At 37.5% G+C, this 20,158-nt stretch overlaps 1 protein-coding gene across 4 annotated transcripts in view; it reads right to left on the reverse strand.

The window, feature by feature from the left end:
• Nucleotides 1-20,158, reverse strand: part of LYST (lysosomal trafficking regulator) — a 176,246-nt gene that overhangs the window by 138,308 nt on the left and 17,780 nt on the right. For 3 of the 4 annotated variants that reach the window (XM_027530926.1, XM_027530925.1, XM_027530923.1), the window contains exons 2-3: nucleotides 9,611-9,700; nucleotides 6,563-6,761 (exon numbers count right to left, since the gene is read on the reverse strand). In XM_027530926.1, coding sequence (XP_027386727.1) covers nucleotides 6,563-6,754 — 192 coding nt within the window. In that variant the 5' untranslated portion in view covers nucleotides 6,755-6,761; nucleotides 9,611-9,700. The remainder of the gene's footprint in view (nucleotides 1-6,562; nucleotides 6,762-9,610; nucleotides 9,701-20,158) is intronic. The other variant, XM_027530924.1, reaches the window with a different exon arrangement.

The raw sequence follows: 20,158 nt of genomic DNA on the forward strand, positions 1-20,158 counted from the left end.
TCACAAAGAGTCACACATGACTGAGCAACTGAACAACAAAACTACAGTAGACAAGGCTTGCCATCAGCTTCCCCACTAGCCCAACCTCCACATGCAGCCTTTGCTTTAACCCTCCTAGGAGATTCTTCTCCAGAGCTCAGTGTGTTTGCATTTGCAGTTCCTTTGGTCTAATGCCTCCTCCCCCTTTACACTGCCAATTCCTGTTTACACATGTCAATCTGTCTAAGAAACATTTCCTGAGGACTCGCTCCTTTATATGCCCCAATAATTTTACAGTTTGTCATCCTTAAAAAACAAAATTTGTCCATCCCTTCAAAAGCGCTGAGTTCCTGGTAAAGACATCTCTATTCTTCTACCTCTGTATGTAGCACAGGTGCTAGAACATAGTAGATACTGTTGAATAAACCAGTGAATGAATTGTGTAGCCACAGTTTTAAAAGTCTGATATTTTCCAATTAAACTTACTTTATGTATTATGATGGTAGGCCAATTATATAGTACCACATATTAAAGAAACAATACTACAAAAATGTAAGAAGACTAAAGTATTCTCTTACATATAAAATAGCAAAGGTTAAAGAAACCCATTATATTTTTAAAACTATACTCTGTTCATAAATGTATAGCCTGTTCTTGATATTTTACTCAGCAAAATAATTAACAACTTTATAGAACATCCACAAAATGTGAATAGGTATGGAAACTATATAAACTGGAAATTTTAAAAGCAGAATGTTATATAACACATGGTTGTGTATTCTAGTTCAATTTTGATATATTTTTTTGGTAATAAATCATGTTATTTTTTACTCATTACATTAGAATTAAGTGATATATGTCCATGATTAGGGTACAGAAGAAATTAGAAACCATTACTATCAAATACAACATAGAAATAAATCACTTTTATGTTCGAAGAGATCTTTGAAGTCATCCAACTAGATGTATTTATGTTACTGATGTATATTACATTACTAATGAGGATACTGAGATCTGGAGCAATTGGGTCACCAAAGCCACCATCTAAATGATACTGATACCAACATTAAAATCAAGAGTAATTGTTGTTTTTTTAGGCTGGGCAGTTTTCAAGTTTCCAGTCTGTTATCTTTAACCATTAATAAGATTATATTTTTTCTATTTAAGTGTTTTTCCCCTAAGAATAAACAGATTAACATTTCTGTATATGATAAACTATGACCAAATTGGGTTTATTCCAGGAATGCAAAGTTAGTTCAACATTTAGAAACCATCAATGTAATCCACCTACATTAATAGAAAAAAATAATACGATAGTGTCAATAGGCACAGAAAAGGTATTTGACAAAACCTAACATTCATTCAGGATACAAACTCTCAACAAACTGGGAATAAAAGAGAATTTCCTTATTGTGATGAAAGGCATCTGGGAAAAATCTAGAGCTAACATAAGATTTAATGGAGAAATACTGACTGCCTTTCCCTCAGGCCAAACACAGGCAGGCTGTCCACTCTCATCACTTCCACCCACCACTGTACTAGAAGCCAAGGAAAAACACAAGAAAATGAAATAAAAGGCATAAAAATTTGAAAAGAAGTGAAATCATTTATAGATGACATGACTGTTTACACAGAAAATCCTAAGGAATGCACAGTAAAATTTCAAGATAGATAAGTAAATAAATTCAGTAAAATCACAGGGCACAAGGTCAACATACAAAAATCAACTGTATTTCTATGAGCAGCAAGCAGCAGAAAAATAAAAATTTTAAATGCCATTTATAATGTCATAAAAGGGATAAACTATTTAGAACAAATTTACCCCCAATTACATAAGACCTCAATGCTAAAAACCACAAAATACTGTAGAGAAATTTGAGAGGATTCAAACAAAGAGATTTATATCATGTTCATGGATTGAGAAACTCAGGACTGTTAGCATGTAAGATGGCCATTTTCTTCGAATTGATTTCTGGATTCAACAACATCACAACTGAAATCATAACAGGCACTTTGCAGAAATAATAAGCTGATTCTAAAATGTATATGGAAAGGCAAAGGATCTAGAATGTTCTTCAAACATTTTGAAAAAGAACAAATTAGAGAACTTACACCATTTAATTTCTGGAATTACTATAAAAGTTACAGTAATCAGGACAGTATAGTATTAGTGAAAGAAATTACAGAGTAGAAGAAGAGTTTAAAAATAAACTATAAATATATGGTCAATTGGTTTTTAACCAAGGTGGCAACGTTTTTCAGTAAGGGAAAGAACAGACTTTTAAGAAGAAATGTTGTAGAACAAATGAGTGGATGGGCAGAAATGAACCATAATTCCTACCTCAAATCATATTCAAATATTAATTCAAAATGGATCACAGACCTAAAAGACCTAAAAATAATAACAAAAGAGCCCCTAGGGGGAAAAACACTGGAGAATATCTGTGCAACTTTGGGTTTGTAAGACCAAGATTTCTTAGACAAGATATGAAAAGCACTATTCACAAAGGGAAAAAATTTGCTTTCCTAAAGACACTGTTGAGAAATGTAAAGGCAGGACCGTCCTGGTGGTCCAGTAGATAAGATTCTATGCTTCCACTACAGGAAGCACAGGTTCCTCCCCTGGTGGGGAACTAAGATCCTGCATGCCTCATAGCTCAGCAGGGAAAAAAGAAAGATATGAAAAGACAAGCCACAGAGAAAGTATCTGCAATTCAACAAAGATTTTTATCCAGAATACATAAAGAATTATAGCAACTGGATTATAAACAAATAACCTGAGTTTTAAAATGAGCACAAAACTTGAACAGATATTCACAAAAGAAGATATACAAACGGACATTAAACACACTAAAAAGTGCTCAACATCATCAGTTATCACAGAAATGCAAATTAAAATTGCAATGAGACACTGCTTTACATTCACTCAGAACGCCTAATACTAAAAAAATTGGCAATGTCAAATATTAGACAGGATATAGAACAACTGGAATTCTCATACACCACTGGTAGGAATGAAAATTCTCATACACCACTGAATGAATGAACAAAGTGGTAACCACTTTGAAAAACAGTTTAGCAATTTCTTATACTGCTAAACACCTACCCTGTAGCTGAGCAATCATATGCCTGGATCTTTATCCAGAAGAAATGAAAATATATTCACACAAAGACATTTATAAGAATATTCCCAGCAGCTTTATTCACAATAGCTAAGTGTAAACAACCCAAATGGAGAAGAAAATGGCAACCCATTCCAGTATTCTTGCCTGGGAAATCCCATGGACAGAGGAGACTGGTGGGCTATACAGTCCATGGGGATCACAAAAGAGTAAGACACAATTTAGCAACTAAAGAACAACAACAAAACAACCCAAATGGTTAAACAACAGGAGTATGGTTAAAAAATTATGGTATATCCATACAACAAAGCACTAACCAGAAACAAAAAGTAATGAACTACTGATTTAAGCAACATGGATGAATCATCTCCGAGACACAAGCGTACACACTGCATGATTACATTTATGGGAAGTACTAGAACAAGCAACACTATACTTAGATGTTAAAAGTCAGAATAGCGGTTATCTTGCAGTGGGGGAAGGGGAGTGGCTGAGTGAAAAGGAGTATGACAAACTTTTCTAGGGTGGTGGAAATTTCTAACCATTGGTTTGGGTGGTGGTTATAGAAGTTACATATTTGTCAAAACTTACCCAACAAAATACTGTGCATTTCCTATACGTAAATTACGTATTAATAAAAAGTCTGCTTAATTCCTTATATTAAATATCTGTTAATAAAGCAGAAGTATTGCAAGGATTTAAACTGCCTCTTCTCCAGAGTATCCAAGAAGTGTTTCAACATATGAGAAACAGATAAAAGCTAGTTTCTCCTGTACAGCTTTGAATCCAGTGCTTTGATTTCATCTTAAATGATTAAATCTTACATAGTTAAATTCCCCTTAAAGAGCCTAAAGATCATTCTCCATTTTCTGGTTTAAACAATTAAATCTTGGGAAGTCTTATTTTTTAAATGGCTATTCATTAATATTTTATTTTCACTCTTCTTCTACTGTCCCTACCACCATTGCTACAGATATTCCAAAAAGTGAGTAACTAGGGAGAAAGAAGACATTAAAAAAATATTGCCATAGGAAAAAATGTTGCAATTATGAGTTGAATGAGTTCAATCATTTAATGGGCTTCAGATGGTAAAGAATCCACCTGCAACGCAGGAGACCCGGCTTTGATCCCTGGGTCAGGAAGTTGCCCTGGAGAAGGGAATGGCAACCCACTCCAGTATTCTTGTCTGGGAAATCTCATGGACAGAGGAGCATGGCAGGCTACAGTCCACGGGGTCACAAAGAGTCGAACAGGACTGAATGACTTTCACATTCACATTCAATCATTAAACAGTACAGTGAAAGATACTTCACAACTCAAAAGAGAAAGACAGAAAATAGATCAGTGTTTGCTGAGGGCCAAGGCGGATGGGAGGGACAGGGAAGTAATGGCTAAGGGCACCGGGTTTCTATTTGAGGGGGTGAAAATATTCTAAAACTGACTGTGGTGACAGTTGCATTTCTGTATGACTACACTGATCTTCTCTGGTGGCTCAGATGGTAAAGCGTCTGCCTACAATGCAGGAGACCTGGGTTCAATCCCTGGGCCGAGAAAATCCCCTGGAGAAGGGAATGGCAACCCACTACAGTATTCTTGCCTGGAAAATCCCATGGACGGAGGAACCTGGTTAGGCTACAGTCCATGGGGTCGCAAAGAGTTGGACACGACTGAGCGACTTCACTCAAAAACCTCCAAGTCGCACATATGAAATAGATTAATTCTTTGATATGTAAGCTATATTCCAATAAAGCTGGCATTTTAAAAAGCTACTGAAAGTTTGGGATTATATTGGAATTTACAGAGCAATTTGGAGAATAAAATATATTTATTATATTGACTTTTTCCCAGTACATGAAAATTATGTAGTTCCACCCTTATTTGGGTATTCTTTAGTTTCTCTCAACAACATTTTATAGTATTTTATAGAGAAATCTATATATAATTTATCAGATTTATTCCTGGATAACTGGTATTTCTGATGCTATATAAGTAGTATCTTTAAAAAAAAGAGAGAAAAAACACAGAATTGTTCTAATGTGGGGTAAGAAGATAAACAGAGCATGATATGTATACTAAATCATCAAAATTTTGAAATATAAAATCACTACATGTGGTCTAACAAATCATTTTTTATTTTAAAATTTATTTATAGAAGCCATACAAATATTTAAAAATTAAATTCCATGTAGTCATATTTGATCAATCACATTAAAAAAAGAATAAAATTACATAAACCTATATAATGTTATAAATCAATGCTACCTCAATAAAAATATTGGAGAAGAAAATGGCAACCCACTCCAGTGTTCTTGCCTGGAGAACCCCAGGGACGGGGGAGCCTGGTGGGAGGCCGTCTATGGGGTCGCACAGAGTCGGACACGACTGAAGCAAATTAGCAGCAGCAGCAATAAAAATAAATTAAATTTAAAAATATATAAACCTGAAAATATTCTGAAAAATTCCATGACAGGTAGATACCACAGTGAACAAATACTTCCTGATTTATATTGTTAGGTTTCTTAGCTTATAGTGAAAATAGCCGCTTTAATTTTAGTATCTATATTTACCCAATATATGTATTTCTTAGCAAAATGCTTTCATGACAAGGAAATTTTATTTTACAACAGTTAAATTTACACTTAAAGTGTTTAAAGCTGTCTATCATACTGGTGCTACAGAGTGTTTATTATTCTTTAAATTTAAATTAATTGAAATATTATTACCTAACTACGTTAGTTAGTAGATGGTGAAAGCAGATGGTGGGCTTTTCTTTCATAAAATAAATATTTGTTTTCTAATCAAATGAAATAGATAAAAATTGCATTTAGGCTTCAAGTTAACCTTGTCTGAGTTATTTAATGTTTCCAGACCTCAGTCTTTCATCTACAAAAGGAGGTTAGATGAAAACATCTCCATAGTCCCAACTAGCTTTAAAATTCTGTTAATTCTATAAAAAGGAAACAGCAAAATACCATATGGTCTTACCATTGTTTAAGCAAACACAGTAATGTACGAAAACCAGATGATTTAGTAATTATTAGTTTACACAAAGGATTCTGTATTTTCACCCCAGAATTGGCACATTCTCTAAATATAATTTACACTAAACTTTAAAAAAATATACCTGATACTTATTGAAAGTACAAATGCAGATTTTTCTGAATCATGATCTTATCTCTACTAACATAGTTATCTCACACTGATATTAAAATTAAAAAGCATAGTGTATATGAAAGCATTTTAGAAAAAAGGTTGTTTATAACTGTAAGATATTTTAGACATTTTGGAAAGTATTCAAATAAACAGTATGTTCATAAATGGAGTTACTTTTCCTTGTCTGAGTGATGTGAGAGACAGGACTTTATCTCAAAAAGACTATCAGAAATTATGCAACCTAGAAATTACTTATCTATAATTAAAATTTACTGATTAAAAAAAATGATTTGATATGAAAATGTTACCTGATCAATGATAGAATTTAGCTTCGTAAGTAACAGAAATCCTCGGCCATGGACAAGGTATTGTCCGAGGGTTGCCATGTGGGTTTCCTCCTCTTCTTCCTCCCTGGCCTCCACTCTCTGGACCACTGCATTGCAAAGCCGGTTGACATCGGTCAGAAACTCACGTGCCAACGAGTTACTGTCAGTGCTCATGACCGAGCTATAAAATAAATATTACATAAAAGATTAGAAAAATAAAAATGTTGTATAAAACTATTAATATGTGTTTTTATTGCTATTTGTTTTTAATTGAAGACTGACTTTAAATTATTGGGCATTGGTACCTAACCTTATAATCTTTTCAGACACAGTTCTGATCTAGTCTGCTGCTAAGTTGCTTCAGTCGTGTCCGACTCTGTGCAACCCCATAGACGGCAGCCCACCAGGCTCCACCGTCCCTGGGATTCTCCAGGCAAGAACACTGGACTGGGTTGCCATTTCCTTCTCCAATGCATGAAAGTGAAAAGTGAAAGGGAAGTCGCTCAGTCGTGTCCGACTCTTAGCGACCCCATGGACTGCAGCCTACCAGGCTCCTCCATCCATGGGATTTTCCAGGCAAAAAGAGTACTGGAGTAGGGTGCCATTGCCTTCTCCTCTGATCTAGTCTGGTACTCCTTAAATATTCCTGCATGGCAGAAATCAGTCCTGGGTGTGCAATGACTGAGAAAGCACGGGTAAGTCACAGTGCTGGGAAAGAAAACACTAGTGGGTGGTGGCGGCTAAAGTAAATGCTGACTTCCTCTCTAAAATGGCCTCACTCTAGAATAAAAATAAACCCATTACTTATAAAATACTCTTGTTGTACATATTTTGAAAGATAAATGGATCTTTAAAAATATAAACTGTTTTTCACCTGACAGAACCCAAAGACGCTGACATCATTCTGTAGGTTTTGAGGCTGTGCACATTTTTTAATCTTACCAGAGGAGACTGGTAGAAAGTAAATAACCAAGAAACACGGAAAATTCATCAGATGTAGTACTGACAATGCACATAACTCAACTGAAGGGCTGACACTGTGAACAGCTATGACCAAGTTCATTCAAGGGTACGCAAGAATATAACTCTTCCACAAATGCAGCCCACTGACTATATAAGACATCATCAGTTGCAAGGCACACTGAAACTTTAGAAATTTTAAAAAATGTGAAAAACAAAAAAACTGTGGTAATAATTAGGGCCTATCTTCTAGAAATTAAGATAATAGAAATTAACATGAATTTTTAGACAATTGATGAGGAAATAAGTTCAATCTCACTTCCTAAACACATAAGATGCCATGTCAGTAAAAACAATTATATGCAGAAACATTTTTCCATATTTAAAAATGTATATAAAATACATACACAGTTACATATATAGGGTATCATATATAAATGATCTATTACCTGATTGTTTCATTTAGATAGTTCAGAAATCTCTACATGAACTCTTTCTCTGTTTAACAGCTGTATGCTTACTGTTTTTAATACATTCCACTGCATGTGTATTTTACATATAGTACATGTGTTTCATTAGTAGATGTACTATAACAATGTAGTCAATTTGTCATTGTTGAATATTTAGGTTGTTTCCAGCTTCTTACTATCATAAACAAACTGCAATAAACACCTTATAATACCTGCACATTTATCTTATTATTTCCTTGAAGTAGAAATTACTGTTATATATTTCTGTTAGGTTTATTCCAGGTGTCGTATAGTTTTCATCATTATTCTGAATGGGATTTTATTTTCCATTATATATTCTACTGCTAAGTCGCTTCAGTCGTGTCCGACTCTGTGCGACCCCATAGACGGCAGCCCACCACGCTCCCCCGTCCTTGGGATTCTCCAGGCAAGAACACTGGAGTGGTTTGCCATTTCCTTCTCCAATGCATGAAAGTGAAAAGTGAAAGTCAAGTCGCTCAATCATGTCCGACTGTTAGAGACCCCATGGACTGCAGCCCACCGGCTCCTCCATCCATGGGATTTTCCAGCAAGAGTACTGGAGTGGGGTGCCACTGCCTTCTCCATTATATATTCTAACTAGGATACAAAACTGGTATATAAGGGGCCTATAGGAAGTAGATTTATTTTGAGATATATATTCTAACTAGGATACAAAACTGGTATATAAGGGGCCTATAGGAAGTAGATTAATGTTGAGATATCCAAACCTTACTCCTATATCCAAACTTCCTACTGAACTCTCTTATTGATCTTCTTGGAATTTCCAGATCTAAAACCGTGTCAACTACAAATTACAAAAAATGTAAACTTTTCCATCCAATATGCACACACTTTTCACTCTTCTAGCTGCATTAGTTATTAACAGCACTAGCAGAACAACACTGGCAGGGGGGCACTTCTGCCTGGCACAGTAAGAAATACTTATTTCTTCCCACACACCTAATAAGAATGCTGAATTTAACTGAATGTTTTTCAGCCATTCTGAATGCCAACTGAAAAGATGATTGCATGGCATTTTTAAAAGATTTTTTTTTGGAACATTTCAAATGCCTGGAAAAAAACAAAGATTCTATAACGTGAGATTATAGCAAATACTCAGACCTCAGATCTAGCAAGTATTAACATTAAACTATGTTCAGTTCAGTTCTCGTGCTGGGGGGATGGGTGTGTGCATGTGTATGTGTGTAGAGAAATCAAACCTTATAGTACAGGAAAGCTACACTCCACCCATACCTCTTCCACCTCCTTAGTTGTTGTTTTATCATTTCCATATATATTTTTATAATTTTGATACATCATAGTCATAACATATTTAGTATCATTTATTTTTAAAACGTATGCACCTTTTTATAACTTTGCTTTTCCCTCTCAACATTAAGTTCATTCCTTTAAACCATTGCGCAATGAGCCACAGTATGAATAAACCATAATTTACATGTCTAGAAAGTTTAGGTATTTTCACTTTGGGTTTAAATTAACGTCATATAACTATTAGTTTCAAAGTCTTAGACTGAATCAAGTATTTTGGCTGTTAATATATGTTACATTAAATACTCACCAATCTTTCAACACTTCTGTAACATTTAGGGTCTTTATAATTTGAGTTCATGAACTGGACGAAACAAATATTCTTAGAACAAAGCTACACCTACCAAAAAAAAAAAAAAAGCAGGATAAAACAAAACAAAACAGGATAACCATTTATGGCAATAGCTAAACACAAATAATTTTAAAAATTAAAAATCTGACACAAAAACCAGAGGCTAGTCTTCATATTTGATGTATGAAACAGCCAACAATTTTTTTTAATCTCAAGAGCACACTAAAAAATGCCTGTAGCTTTAAGAATGGGATCTTGAGAGATGAAGTCTTGGAACATATTTGATAGGTACAAGACAACCTGATCACAGCTCCCTACACCTCCTCTCCCAACTCCTAACTTATAACCTCCAGTAAACCACTATAAAGGAGGAAGAATTTGGCATCATCTGTCTTCTTAATAATGAAATCTAGAAGGCAGTAGAATATCATCTATATACTATGACAGTCAAGTTATTACTTTCCTGTAAAAGATATTTGAGGATACATGAGAACTCAGAAAATACTACAGCCAACAAATGAATAAACCACCACCAAGTTTCCTACCCTTTCTGAATTTTTAAAAATGAATTAATTGCCTATGTATAACACAGTGAAGGCTATTTCTAGAATATCAAAGGATAAATTCCTACTTCTGGGATAGCAAGAAGATGCTTCTCTGTAGTTTTCTCCTTTACTATAACTTTTACCTTTTACAAGCAGAGGCATGAAAAATATTTTCTTATTATAGTTATAAGGCAAACAGTAAGGTTTATTTTGAACCACAAGCTTTTAAAGTCAAAATGACCTTTAATTGCTTAAAATGCTCAAATCTAGAGCATTGTCTTGAATTCCGTTCAGCTTGACAGACGGTTCTTGTACTACACACTATTCTAGGCCCTTGAGAATAAAGTAGGCAGGAAATAGGACAGAACTGCCCTTAGACTACACAAGACTTTGTGTGAATTAGGGAAAAAACACTTTTCCTAGGATGGTGCAGCCCATGGCACACAGCTACCAAAGCACAGACTGGATCTCAGTCTTACTTGCCCACTCCACTGGCCAACCACCAGGGCATCAACTGCTCCATCAAACAAGAGAGTCCTGGAGTGGAGTCTCAAAACGCCTTCCATACCTGCTCCTACTGTATCATCCTTATATTTTTAACTCTAAAATTACAGACGAGGAAATCACCTATCGAACGATGAGCATAAGGAGGTAGTGTATAAATTGCTCTGACTATTGGCACCCTCTAGCCTGGATTACTACAAGATGGAGCCATTTATCTCAGATGCTAAAACGATTCCAGCTAACTCAGGCTGGCTACTAGAAGTGAAAGTTGCCAGAAAACTGGATCCATCTGTTTCTCTTACTGAGAGACATTTCCAGGTCAAGCGGAGGGACTTTTTAATGCTCTTACAAAGCCCCTGACATGGTTTCTTTATCTCCATATTGTACACGGTCCAGCTTGGATATCCATCCAAAATCATAAGCCCACCCACCACAACAATGAGCTGTGTCCTCCTGCACTCTGCCTCCTGCACTCATTATTCACAGCTGTACTTTGACTTTAAAAAAAATCACTCAATATTATGCTAGGTGTCCATAAAGTATGGAAATACAGTTTTTTAATAAATTGAAAATGTGCCTTTTAGAACATTACATGTTTTTGCCCCTGTGTAGCTACTTATCTGATGACTATCTTACCTCTTAGGTAACAAGTTCCTTAAGGCCAGGGACCCTGTCTTGTTACTTTTTGTACTTTATAGCAAAAATGCCAAATTTCAAATTCATCATCATTACAATTTTCAACTTATAACTATTGTTATAATGTCATAATAAATAAAACTTGCTCCCAACAATATTACTAGAATTTTTATACTCTTAAAATTTTACCATAAATGAAATGAATCCTAGCAAAATGCCTATAATCATATAAATGACCTTTTCAGAAAAACAAGAGGTTTCATTTTCTCTAATTCAGCGACTAGCAAAGTGTAAAATATAAAATAACCAAAAAAAAAAGCAAACAAAAAACTGACAGTGTATCAGTTATAACCTCTGGTTTTATGTCATTAGAAATGACATAAGTGTCATCATCAGTATGCCATTTAATTAAACAAACATTTATTGAACAGTTACTATACACCAGCTATTATTTTTGACACAAAAAGAAAAATCCCTTTGCTCATGGATTCTAGTGGGGCAGAGACACAAAAAATAAATGTAATGCCAGTGTAAAACAGAATAAGGATACAGAATGACAGGAAGGCTACTTTAGATAGGGTTGGCAGGGAATGTCTAAAGAGGACATTCTGAGCAAAACCCTGAATGAAGTAACAAAACAGTCCATGTAAGTATCTGGGGAAAAAGTATTACAGGGCATTGAGACTAGTGTATATTTGATGCACCAGATACTGAATACAAGAGAAAAAAAGAAGTTAGATATTACTACAGAAGTATGAAAAGTCACTCACTCTTACTTTTCAGGGACTGAAGTAAGATGTAGAAAGAAACAGGGGTGTTCCTCTGGAACGGTCTCTCCCGAACAGTGGAAGTCTCCTTCCTGCCCACCCTCCTTTCCTTGCCTAACCTCCAAAAATTTTTTTTTAAAAAAAAGAGAGACTACCAAGTTTTTTTTAAGGCTATGTGAGGAACAGCCCAGATCATTTATACATAAGACTGTTTGGGAGAGAAAGTATAGTAAAGTTTACCCTTAGCTCTGTCAAGTCTGACAGGTCTCTTAAGAAGCAAATAAAGGGTATCAGGTAGGCAGCTGGATATACCAAGCGGGTTCAGGTGGGAGGCTGGAACAGGTGAATCAGTTTGGGAGTTATCAGCATGCAGATGCATTTTAATGAGATAATATGGATGAAATAACCCAGAGGAATGCCATCTGAAAGAACTTTCTGCAATGATGGGACTGTGGCTAGTGGCTAGAGTACTCAACGCAGGGGGGGGGGGGGACGGGGACCCAGAGAATGAGTGCAAGTGGAGCAGAGAACAGGTTCTAGGACTGAGCCCTGGCGTCTACATCACTGAGTTAGGGAGATGAAGAGATTCCAGCATAGGAGGCCAGGAAGGAACAGCATGTGAGGCAGAAAAAATTCAGGAGCATGGTCCTTCCCAGAAACCAAGTGAGGAAAACCTGAAACAGGAAAGAGTGATCAACTGTGTCAAATACTGCTGAGAGGTTGAGTAAGATGGAAATGGGGAACTGACCACTGGATTTAGCAACACGAAAGTTACTGACAACCCTGTCAAACAGTGTCTTAGTGGAGTGGCAAAGAATGGCGCAGAAATGGAGGCAAGGTGTTAGAAAACCCTTTAGAGGAGTTCTGTCAAAAAGGGTAGCAAGGAAATAGGTGGCAGCTTGAAGGGGACTCAGGATAGGGGAATTGTTTAGTTTTTTAAGAAAAAAAGATATTATGGCATGTTTGTAAGCTATCATAGCATATTCATGTAGCATGTTTCTCCAACAGAAAAAGGAAAACAGATGAAAAGCTACAATGAGGAGATAACACCAGCAACAATGAGGAGGCAAAATAAAGAGGCTCCAATGTGCAAGCAGAAGGAACAGTGCACTTGAGTCAATGGAGTAAGAAGCATGACAGAGTTCACAAGTACAGATGCAGGAAGACTCGTGTATCTGGCAGTAGGAAGACCAAGATTTGGAGGCTTCTATTTTCTCAGTGAAATAAACCACAGGGTAATCCAGCTGAGAGTGAGAAGTGGGAGGTGTTAAAGTGATGAGTGGAACAGTGTCAAAAGCAGCAGCCTCTAAGAGATTTCCCACACGGCTGCAGTAACTAAAATCAAGTTCCGCTGTTCAATAACTGTACCTATACTAGAGCCCAGCTCTCCATGTATCCCCCAAAACAGAATGATAGAACAGATGACGTCAAATACCTCATGGGATTCTATGTATATTACAGCTGCAGCATTCTCTTGATCTGCACATGTACATCCCTATCAAAAGCAGAAACTGGGTCATCTGCATGAATTAGTTTTAGAGACTCTCCTTAACCTTTCCTGTCCATCTATTCTTTCTGTAAACATTTGCAAATCTTTTAAAATGATCTTTAAGAAGCTTTTGTGGAGATAACTTCAAACTCACTAAAGTCTATGGAATCTACATTCTTTTTTATAATTTTGGAAGTTTATTCCTCATAATCTTCTAAAAGTTTTCAAATTCACTGTAATAACTCAAAGATTACCAGTTGAGCAATGACATTAACAAATTTTCTCAGAATCTGAACCTGAGGTGTGAATTCATTTAGAACAACCAGAGGTTCTGGTACAATCTCCTTCTCAATCTTGGGCTTACATTTTCTCCTATTATTCTTCTTACTTCTACCCTTATTAATCTGTGTATAGATCATTCTTCATGTTAGAGAAGATGCAAAGAAAACAGAAATTGAGAAGTTGCATTTATTCTGTCTCTGATCATAGAGTTGGTTTGTTTAAAAGAAGAATCCATTATTTGCTTGTTATTTTCATGTTCTATATATAAAATGTAAAGGTCAGTTTTGACATTTTAAAAATCTTAGCTCATTATTCTCAGAGGGTTGTGTTCCTCTTTTATATATAAATAATTTTGTTTTTGTTATTTGTTTCTCTTTCCTTGTCCTGCACATGTTATTTCAAAATGTGAGTTCATTTGGCCACATTGCCTCTACTTTTTCTTCACAAATTATTTCCAACTGTTCAATAAAGCCTCTGTCTATGGACATCTTACAACCACTTTCCCTTCTAGAAACTACATATGGCACCTTATCTATCTTTTCTTTGCTATTTAGGAACTCTGTATCTCCAATTCTCTATATTCCAGCTTTGCTTCAAGTCTTCTTTCTGTTTATTATTTATTCACTTACCTATAACTTACTAAACACCTGCTTTGTGCCAGGCACCAAGAGCACAAAGTGGGAAAGCAGTCCCAGTCTCTGCCCACCCCCAGGAAGATCACATTATGTGGTAAAGGCAAACCAATACACAGGGCACTGTGTACTGGTAAGAAGTACTGAACCCAATCTGAGTGGTCAGGGAAGCCTCATGAACGAGATAATTTTGAAAAAAGTTGAACAGGTAAAGGGAGAAAAGGAGAGAAGAAAGGCATTCCAGACAGGAAGAGAGGCTCAAGTCAAGTCCCCAGAACAATTACAGTAAGTTTGGTATCAAAAAGCAAAATGGGAAGCAGGAAAACAAGGATGGAGAGAATAGTGATCAAAGATAAATAAAAGGATTTCCTGGGGTGCTGGCTGAAACCTGTGAATTTCTGATGTGATCAATTTTCTCAAACGTTTCAGATTCTCCAGGATTCAGCTGCTTGGATCTCATAATAGAGAATACAGACTGTATCACTGATCTTGAAATGAGGGTTCTGGTGAGTGGAGGCAGCAGAAGCATAAGAGGAAGGAATCAGGGGTACAGGTGAAAGAATAATTCGTATGGTCAAAAACGGGGTACAAGCTGGGTAGAGAAAAGAAAAAGGCCAGACACATGTTGCCACACAAAGAGGAAATTCAGGTACTCAATCTCTATGAGAGAGAACAGAGAATGTAGCAAGGAAGATATGGGAATTTATAGATTTCTGAATCAAACAGTTCCAGATGATGACAACATTCAGAGTGTGACTCTGCATGTCAGTGTTGGAGGGGAAGTGAAAGGTCACTATAGTTGAGTAATCATGAAGTTAGTTTTCTGGACATTAGCTCTTCCCATTATGTTCACTAACAAAGCCCTCACAGAGGGTCAAAATTAGGCTCAGAGTATCAGCTCCCCGAGTATTTCCTTTACCTTCTGGAAATGCAATGGTCAATAAAATGAGCTTTGCTTTTACTGAGTGAGACCTCCCACAGACATTTTAGGAAGGCTGACTTTGATATTTTAGCTCTGATCTGGTTCTGGTTCTGGCTCTGCCACAACCTATTATCCAAAAGATCACAGAATTATGCTATCATCCTCAGTACAATGTATTTTTCAAACATTCACCTTCGTGAAATATGGTAGGGCTACTACACCTGCCCCTACACCAAGTCATGACTACATATTCTTAACTTTTAGGCATTTTTAAAATATATTATCGATTCTATGCTTTAAGCAGTGCTACTGATGATACTACATTTACCACAGAAGACAAAATCTCAACAATATGGCAAAAAGTTCTCCAGTGGTCACTAAGTTTCTTCCTCAAGAACTATTAAATAATGAGTGGTCTTGGTGATAAGGAGGACAGAGTCTACTGTGCTACAATTCACTTTTTCACTAATTCATTAATTCAACCAATATTTATTACTTAATAAATATTTCAATAAATGTGTACTAGTCTGTTTTTGCTAGTTTCTGAATCTGTTCTGAACAGTCAAATTATTAGTATTATAACAATGGTGAAAACAAAGGCGGGAGATTTGGAATCAAACAATTACTGTCCAGTCACACAGAGCTCTATGTGTGAAGTTTGGCCTCCTCCCCATAAAATGTCCACGGAGTTGCTATGTGGATCTTCAGAGATTATATGACATCGGTAAGCATTTTCGGAGAAGGCAATGGCACTCCACTCCAGTACTCTTGCCTGGAAAATCCCATGGATAGAGGAGCCTGGTAGGCTGCAATCCATGGGGTCGCTAAGAGTCGGGCACGACTGAGCGACTTCACTTTCACTTTTCACTTTCATGCATTGGAGAAGGAAATGGCAACCCACTCCAGTGTTCTTGCCTGGAGAATCCCAGGGACAGAGGAGCCTGGTGGTGGGCTGCCGTCTATGGGGTTGCACAGAGTCAGACACGACTGAAGCGACTTAGCAGCAGCAGCAGCAGCAGCAAGCATTTTTGGTAAATGTTTTATGCAGTTCAATTTTAAATGCTTCTGTTAGGTCCATACCATTTCTGTCCTTTATCGAGCCCATCTTTGCATGAAATGTTGCCTTGATATCTCTAATTTTCTTCAAGAGATCTCTGGTCTTTCCCATTCTGTTGTTTTCCTCTATTTGTTTGCATTGATCGCTGAGGAAGGCTTTCTTATCTCTTCTTGCTATTCTTTGGAACTCTGCATTCAGATGCTTATATCTTTCCTTTTCTCCTTTGCTTTTTGCTTCCCTTCTTTTCACAGCTATTTGTAAGGCCTCCTTAGACAGCCATTTTGCTTTCTTGCATTTCTTTTTCTTGGGGGTGGTCTTGATCCTTGTCTCCTGTACAATGTCATGAACCCCCGTCCATAGTTTATCAGGCACTCTGTCTATCAGATCTAGTCCCTTAAATCTATTTGGCACTTCCACTGTATAATCATAAGGGATTTGATTTAGGTCATACCTGAATGGTCTAGTGGTTTCCCCCACTTCCTTCAATTTAAGTCTGAATTTGGCAATAAGGAGTTCATGATCTGAGCCACAGTCAGCTCCAGTCTTGTTTTTGCTGACTGTATAGAGCTTCTCCATCTTTGATTGCAAAGAATATAATCAATCTGATTTTGGTGTTGACCATCTGGTGATCTCCATCTGTAGAGTCTTATGTTGCTGGAAGAGGGCGTTTGCTATGACCAGTGCATTCTCTTGGCAAAAGGACAGAAATGGTATGGACCAAACAGAAACAGAAGATATTAAGAAGAGGTGGCACGAATACACAGAACTATACAAAAAAGATCTTCATGAACCCAGATAACCATGATGGTCTGATCACTCACCCAGAGCCAGACATCCTGGAACAAACAAAGCTAGTAGAGGTGATGGAATTCCAGTTGAGCTATTTCAAATCCTAAAAGATGATGCTGTGAAAGTGCTGCACTCAATATGCCAGCAAATTTGGAAAACTCAGCAGTGGGCACAAGACTGGAAAAGGTCAGTTTTCATTCCAATCCCAAAGAAAGGCAATGCCAAAGAATGCTCAAACTACCACACAATTGCACTCATCTCACACGCTAGTAAAGTAATGCTCAAAATTCTCCAAGACAGGCTTCAGCAATACGTGAATCATGAACTTCCAGATGTTCAAGCTGTTTTTAGAAAAGGCAGAGGAGCCGGAGATCAAACTGCCAATATCTGCTGGATCATTGAAAAAGCAAGAGAGTTCCAGAAAAACATCTATTTCTGCTTTATTGACTATGCCAAAGCCTTTGACTGTGTGGATCAAAATAAACTGTGGAAAATTCTGAAAGAGATGAGAATACCAGACCACCCGACCTGCCTCTTGAGAAACCTATACACAGGTCAGGAAGCAACAGTTAGAACTGGACATGGAACAACACACTGGTTCCAAATAGGAAAAGGAGAACGTCAAGGCTGTATACTGTCACCCTGCTTATTTAACTTATATGCAGAGTACATCATGAGAAACTCTGGGCTGGAGGAAGCACAAGCTGGAATCAAGACTGCTGGGAGAAATATCAATAACCTCAGATATGCAGATGACACCACCCTTATGGCAGAAAATGAAGAGGAACTAAACAGCCTCTTGATGAAAGTGAAAGTGGAGAGTGAAAAAGTGGGCTTAAAGCTCAATATTCAGAAAACGAAGACCATGGTATCTGGTCCCATAACTTCAGGGCAAACAGATGGGGAAACAGTGGAAACAGTGACAGACTTTATTTTTTTGGGCTCCAAAATCACTGCAGATGGTGATTGCAGCCATGAAATTAAAAGACGCTTACTCCTTGGAAGGAAAGTTATGACCAGCCTAGATAGCATATTGAAAAGCAGAGACATTACTTTGCCAACAAAGGTCCATCTAGTCAAGGCTATGGTTTTTACAGTAGTCATGTATAGATGTAAGAGTTGAACTCTAAAGAAATCTGAGCACCAAAAAATTGATGCTTTTGAACTGTGATGTTGGAGAAGACTCTTGAGAGTCCCTTGGACTGCAAGGAGATCCAATCAGTCCATCCTAAAGGAAATCAGTTCTGAATATTCATTGGAAGGACGAATGTTGAAGCTGAAACTCTAATATTTTGGCCACATGATGCAAAGAGCTGACTCATTGGAAAAGACCCTGATGCTGGGAAAGATTGAGGGCGGGAGGAGAAGGGGCAACAGTGGATGAGATGGCAGCACCGACTCAATGGACATGAGTTTGGGTAAACTCGGGGAGTTGGTGATAGGCAGGCAGGCCTGGCGTGCTGCAGTTCATGGGGTCGGAAAGAGTGGACTGGACTGAGTGACTGAACTGATTTTAAATGCTTGACACCAGCGTAACATGTTCCAACAGAGAGTGCCATCTAGAGGAAGAAAAGATCACTACACTCTTTCCTCAGACCAGTTTGCAGAAAAATTAAGGGTATGCATATGGCTTCCGCAATATGTGAACCATGAACTTCCTGATGTTCAAGCTGGTTTTAGAAAAGGCAGAGGAACCAGAGATCAAATTTCCAACATCCACTGGATCACGGAAAAAGCAAGAGAGTTCCAGAAAAACATCAATTTCTGCTTTATTGACTATGCCAAAGCCTTTGACTGTGTGGATCACAATAAACTGTGGAAAATTCTGAAAGAGATGGAATACCAGACCACCTGATCTGCCTCTTGAGAAATTCATATTCACGTCAGGAAGCAAGGGTTAGAAATACAGACATGGAACAACAGACTAGTTCCAAATAGGAAAAGGAGTACGTAAAGGCTGTATATTGCCACCCTGCTTATTTAACTTATATGCAGAGTACATCATGAGAAACGCTGGGCTGGAGGAAGCACAAGCTGGAACCAAGATTGCCGGGAGAAATATCAATAACCTCAGATATGCAGATGACACTACCCTTATGGCAGAAAGTGAAGAGGAACTAAAAAGCCTCTTGATGAAAGTGAAAGTGGAGAGTGAAAAAGTGGGCTTAAAGCTCAACATTCAGAAAACGAAGATCATGGCATCTGGTCCCATCACTTCATGGGAAATAGATGGGGAAACAGTGGAAACAGTGTCAGACTTTATTTTTCTGGGCTCCAAAATCACTGCAGATGGTGACTGCAGCCATGAAATTAAAAGACACTTACTCCTTGGAAGGAAAGTTATGACCAACCTAGACAGCATATTCAAAAGCACAGACATTACTTTGCCAACAAAAGTTTGTCTAGTCAAGGCTATGGTTTTTCCTGTGGTCATGTATGGATGTGAGAGTTGGACTTTGAAGAAAGCTGAGCACCAAAGAATTGATGCTTTTGAACTGTGGTGTTGGAGAAGACTCTTGAGAGTCCCTTGGACTGCAAGGAGATCCAACCAGTCCATTCTGAAGGAGATCAGCCCTGGGATTTCTTTGGAAGGAATGATTCTAAAGCTGAGACTCCAGTACTTTGGCCACCTCATGTGAAGAGTTGACTCATTGGAAAAGACTCTGATGCTGGGAGGGATTGGGGGCAAGAGGAGAAGGGGACGACAGAGGATGAGATGGCTGGATGGCATCACTGACTCGATGGACGTGAGTCTCAGTGAACTCCGGGAGCTGGTGACGGACAGGGAGGCCTGGTGTGCTGCAATTCATGGGGTCGAAAAGAGTCGGACAAGATTGAGCGACTGATCTGATCTGATCTGATCTGATGATGGAGTTTCCAAGG

Source organism: Bos indicus x Bos taurus, chromosome 28, assembly GCF_003369695.1.
Source record: "Bos indicus x Bos taurus breed Angus x Brahman F1 hybrid chromosome 28, Bos_hybrid_MaternalHap_v2.0, whole genome shotgun sequence".
Taxonomy (NCBI): domain Eukaryota; kingdom Metazoa; phylum Chordata; class Mammalia; order Artiodactyla; family Bovidae; genus Bos; species Bos indicus x Bos taurus.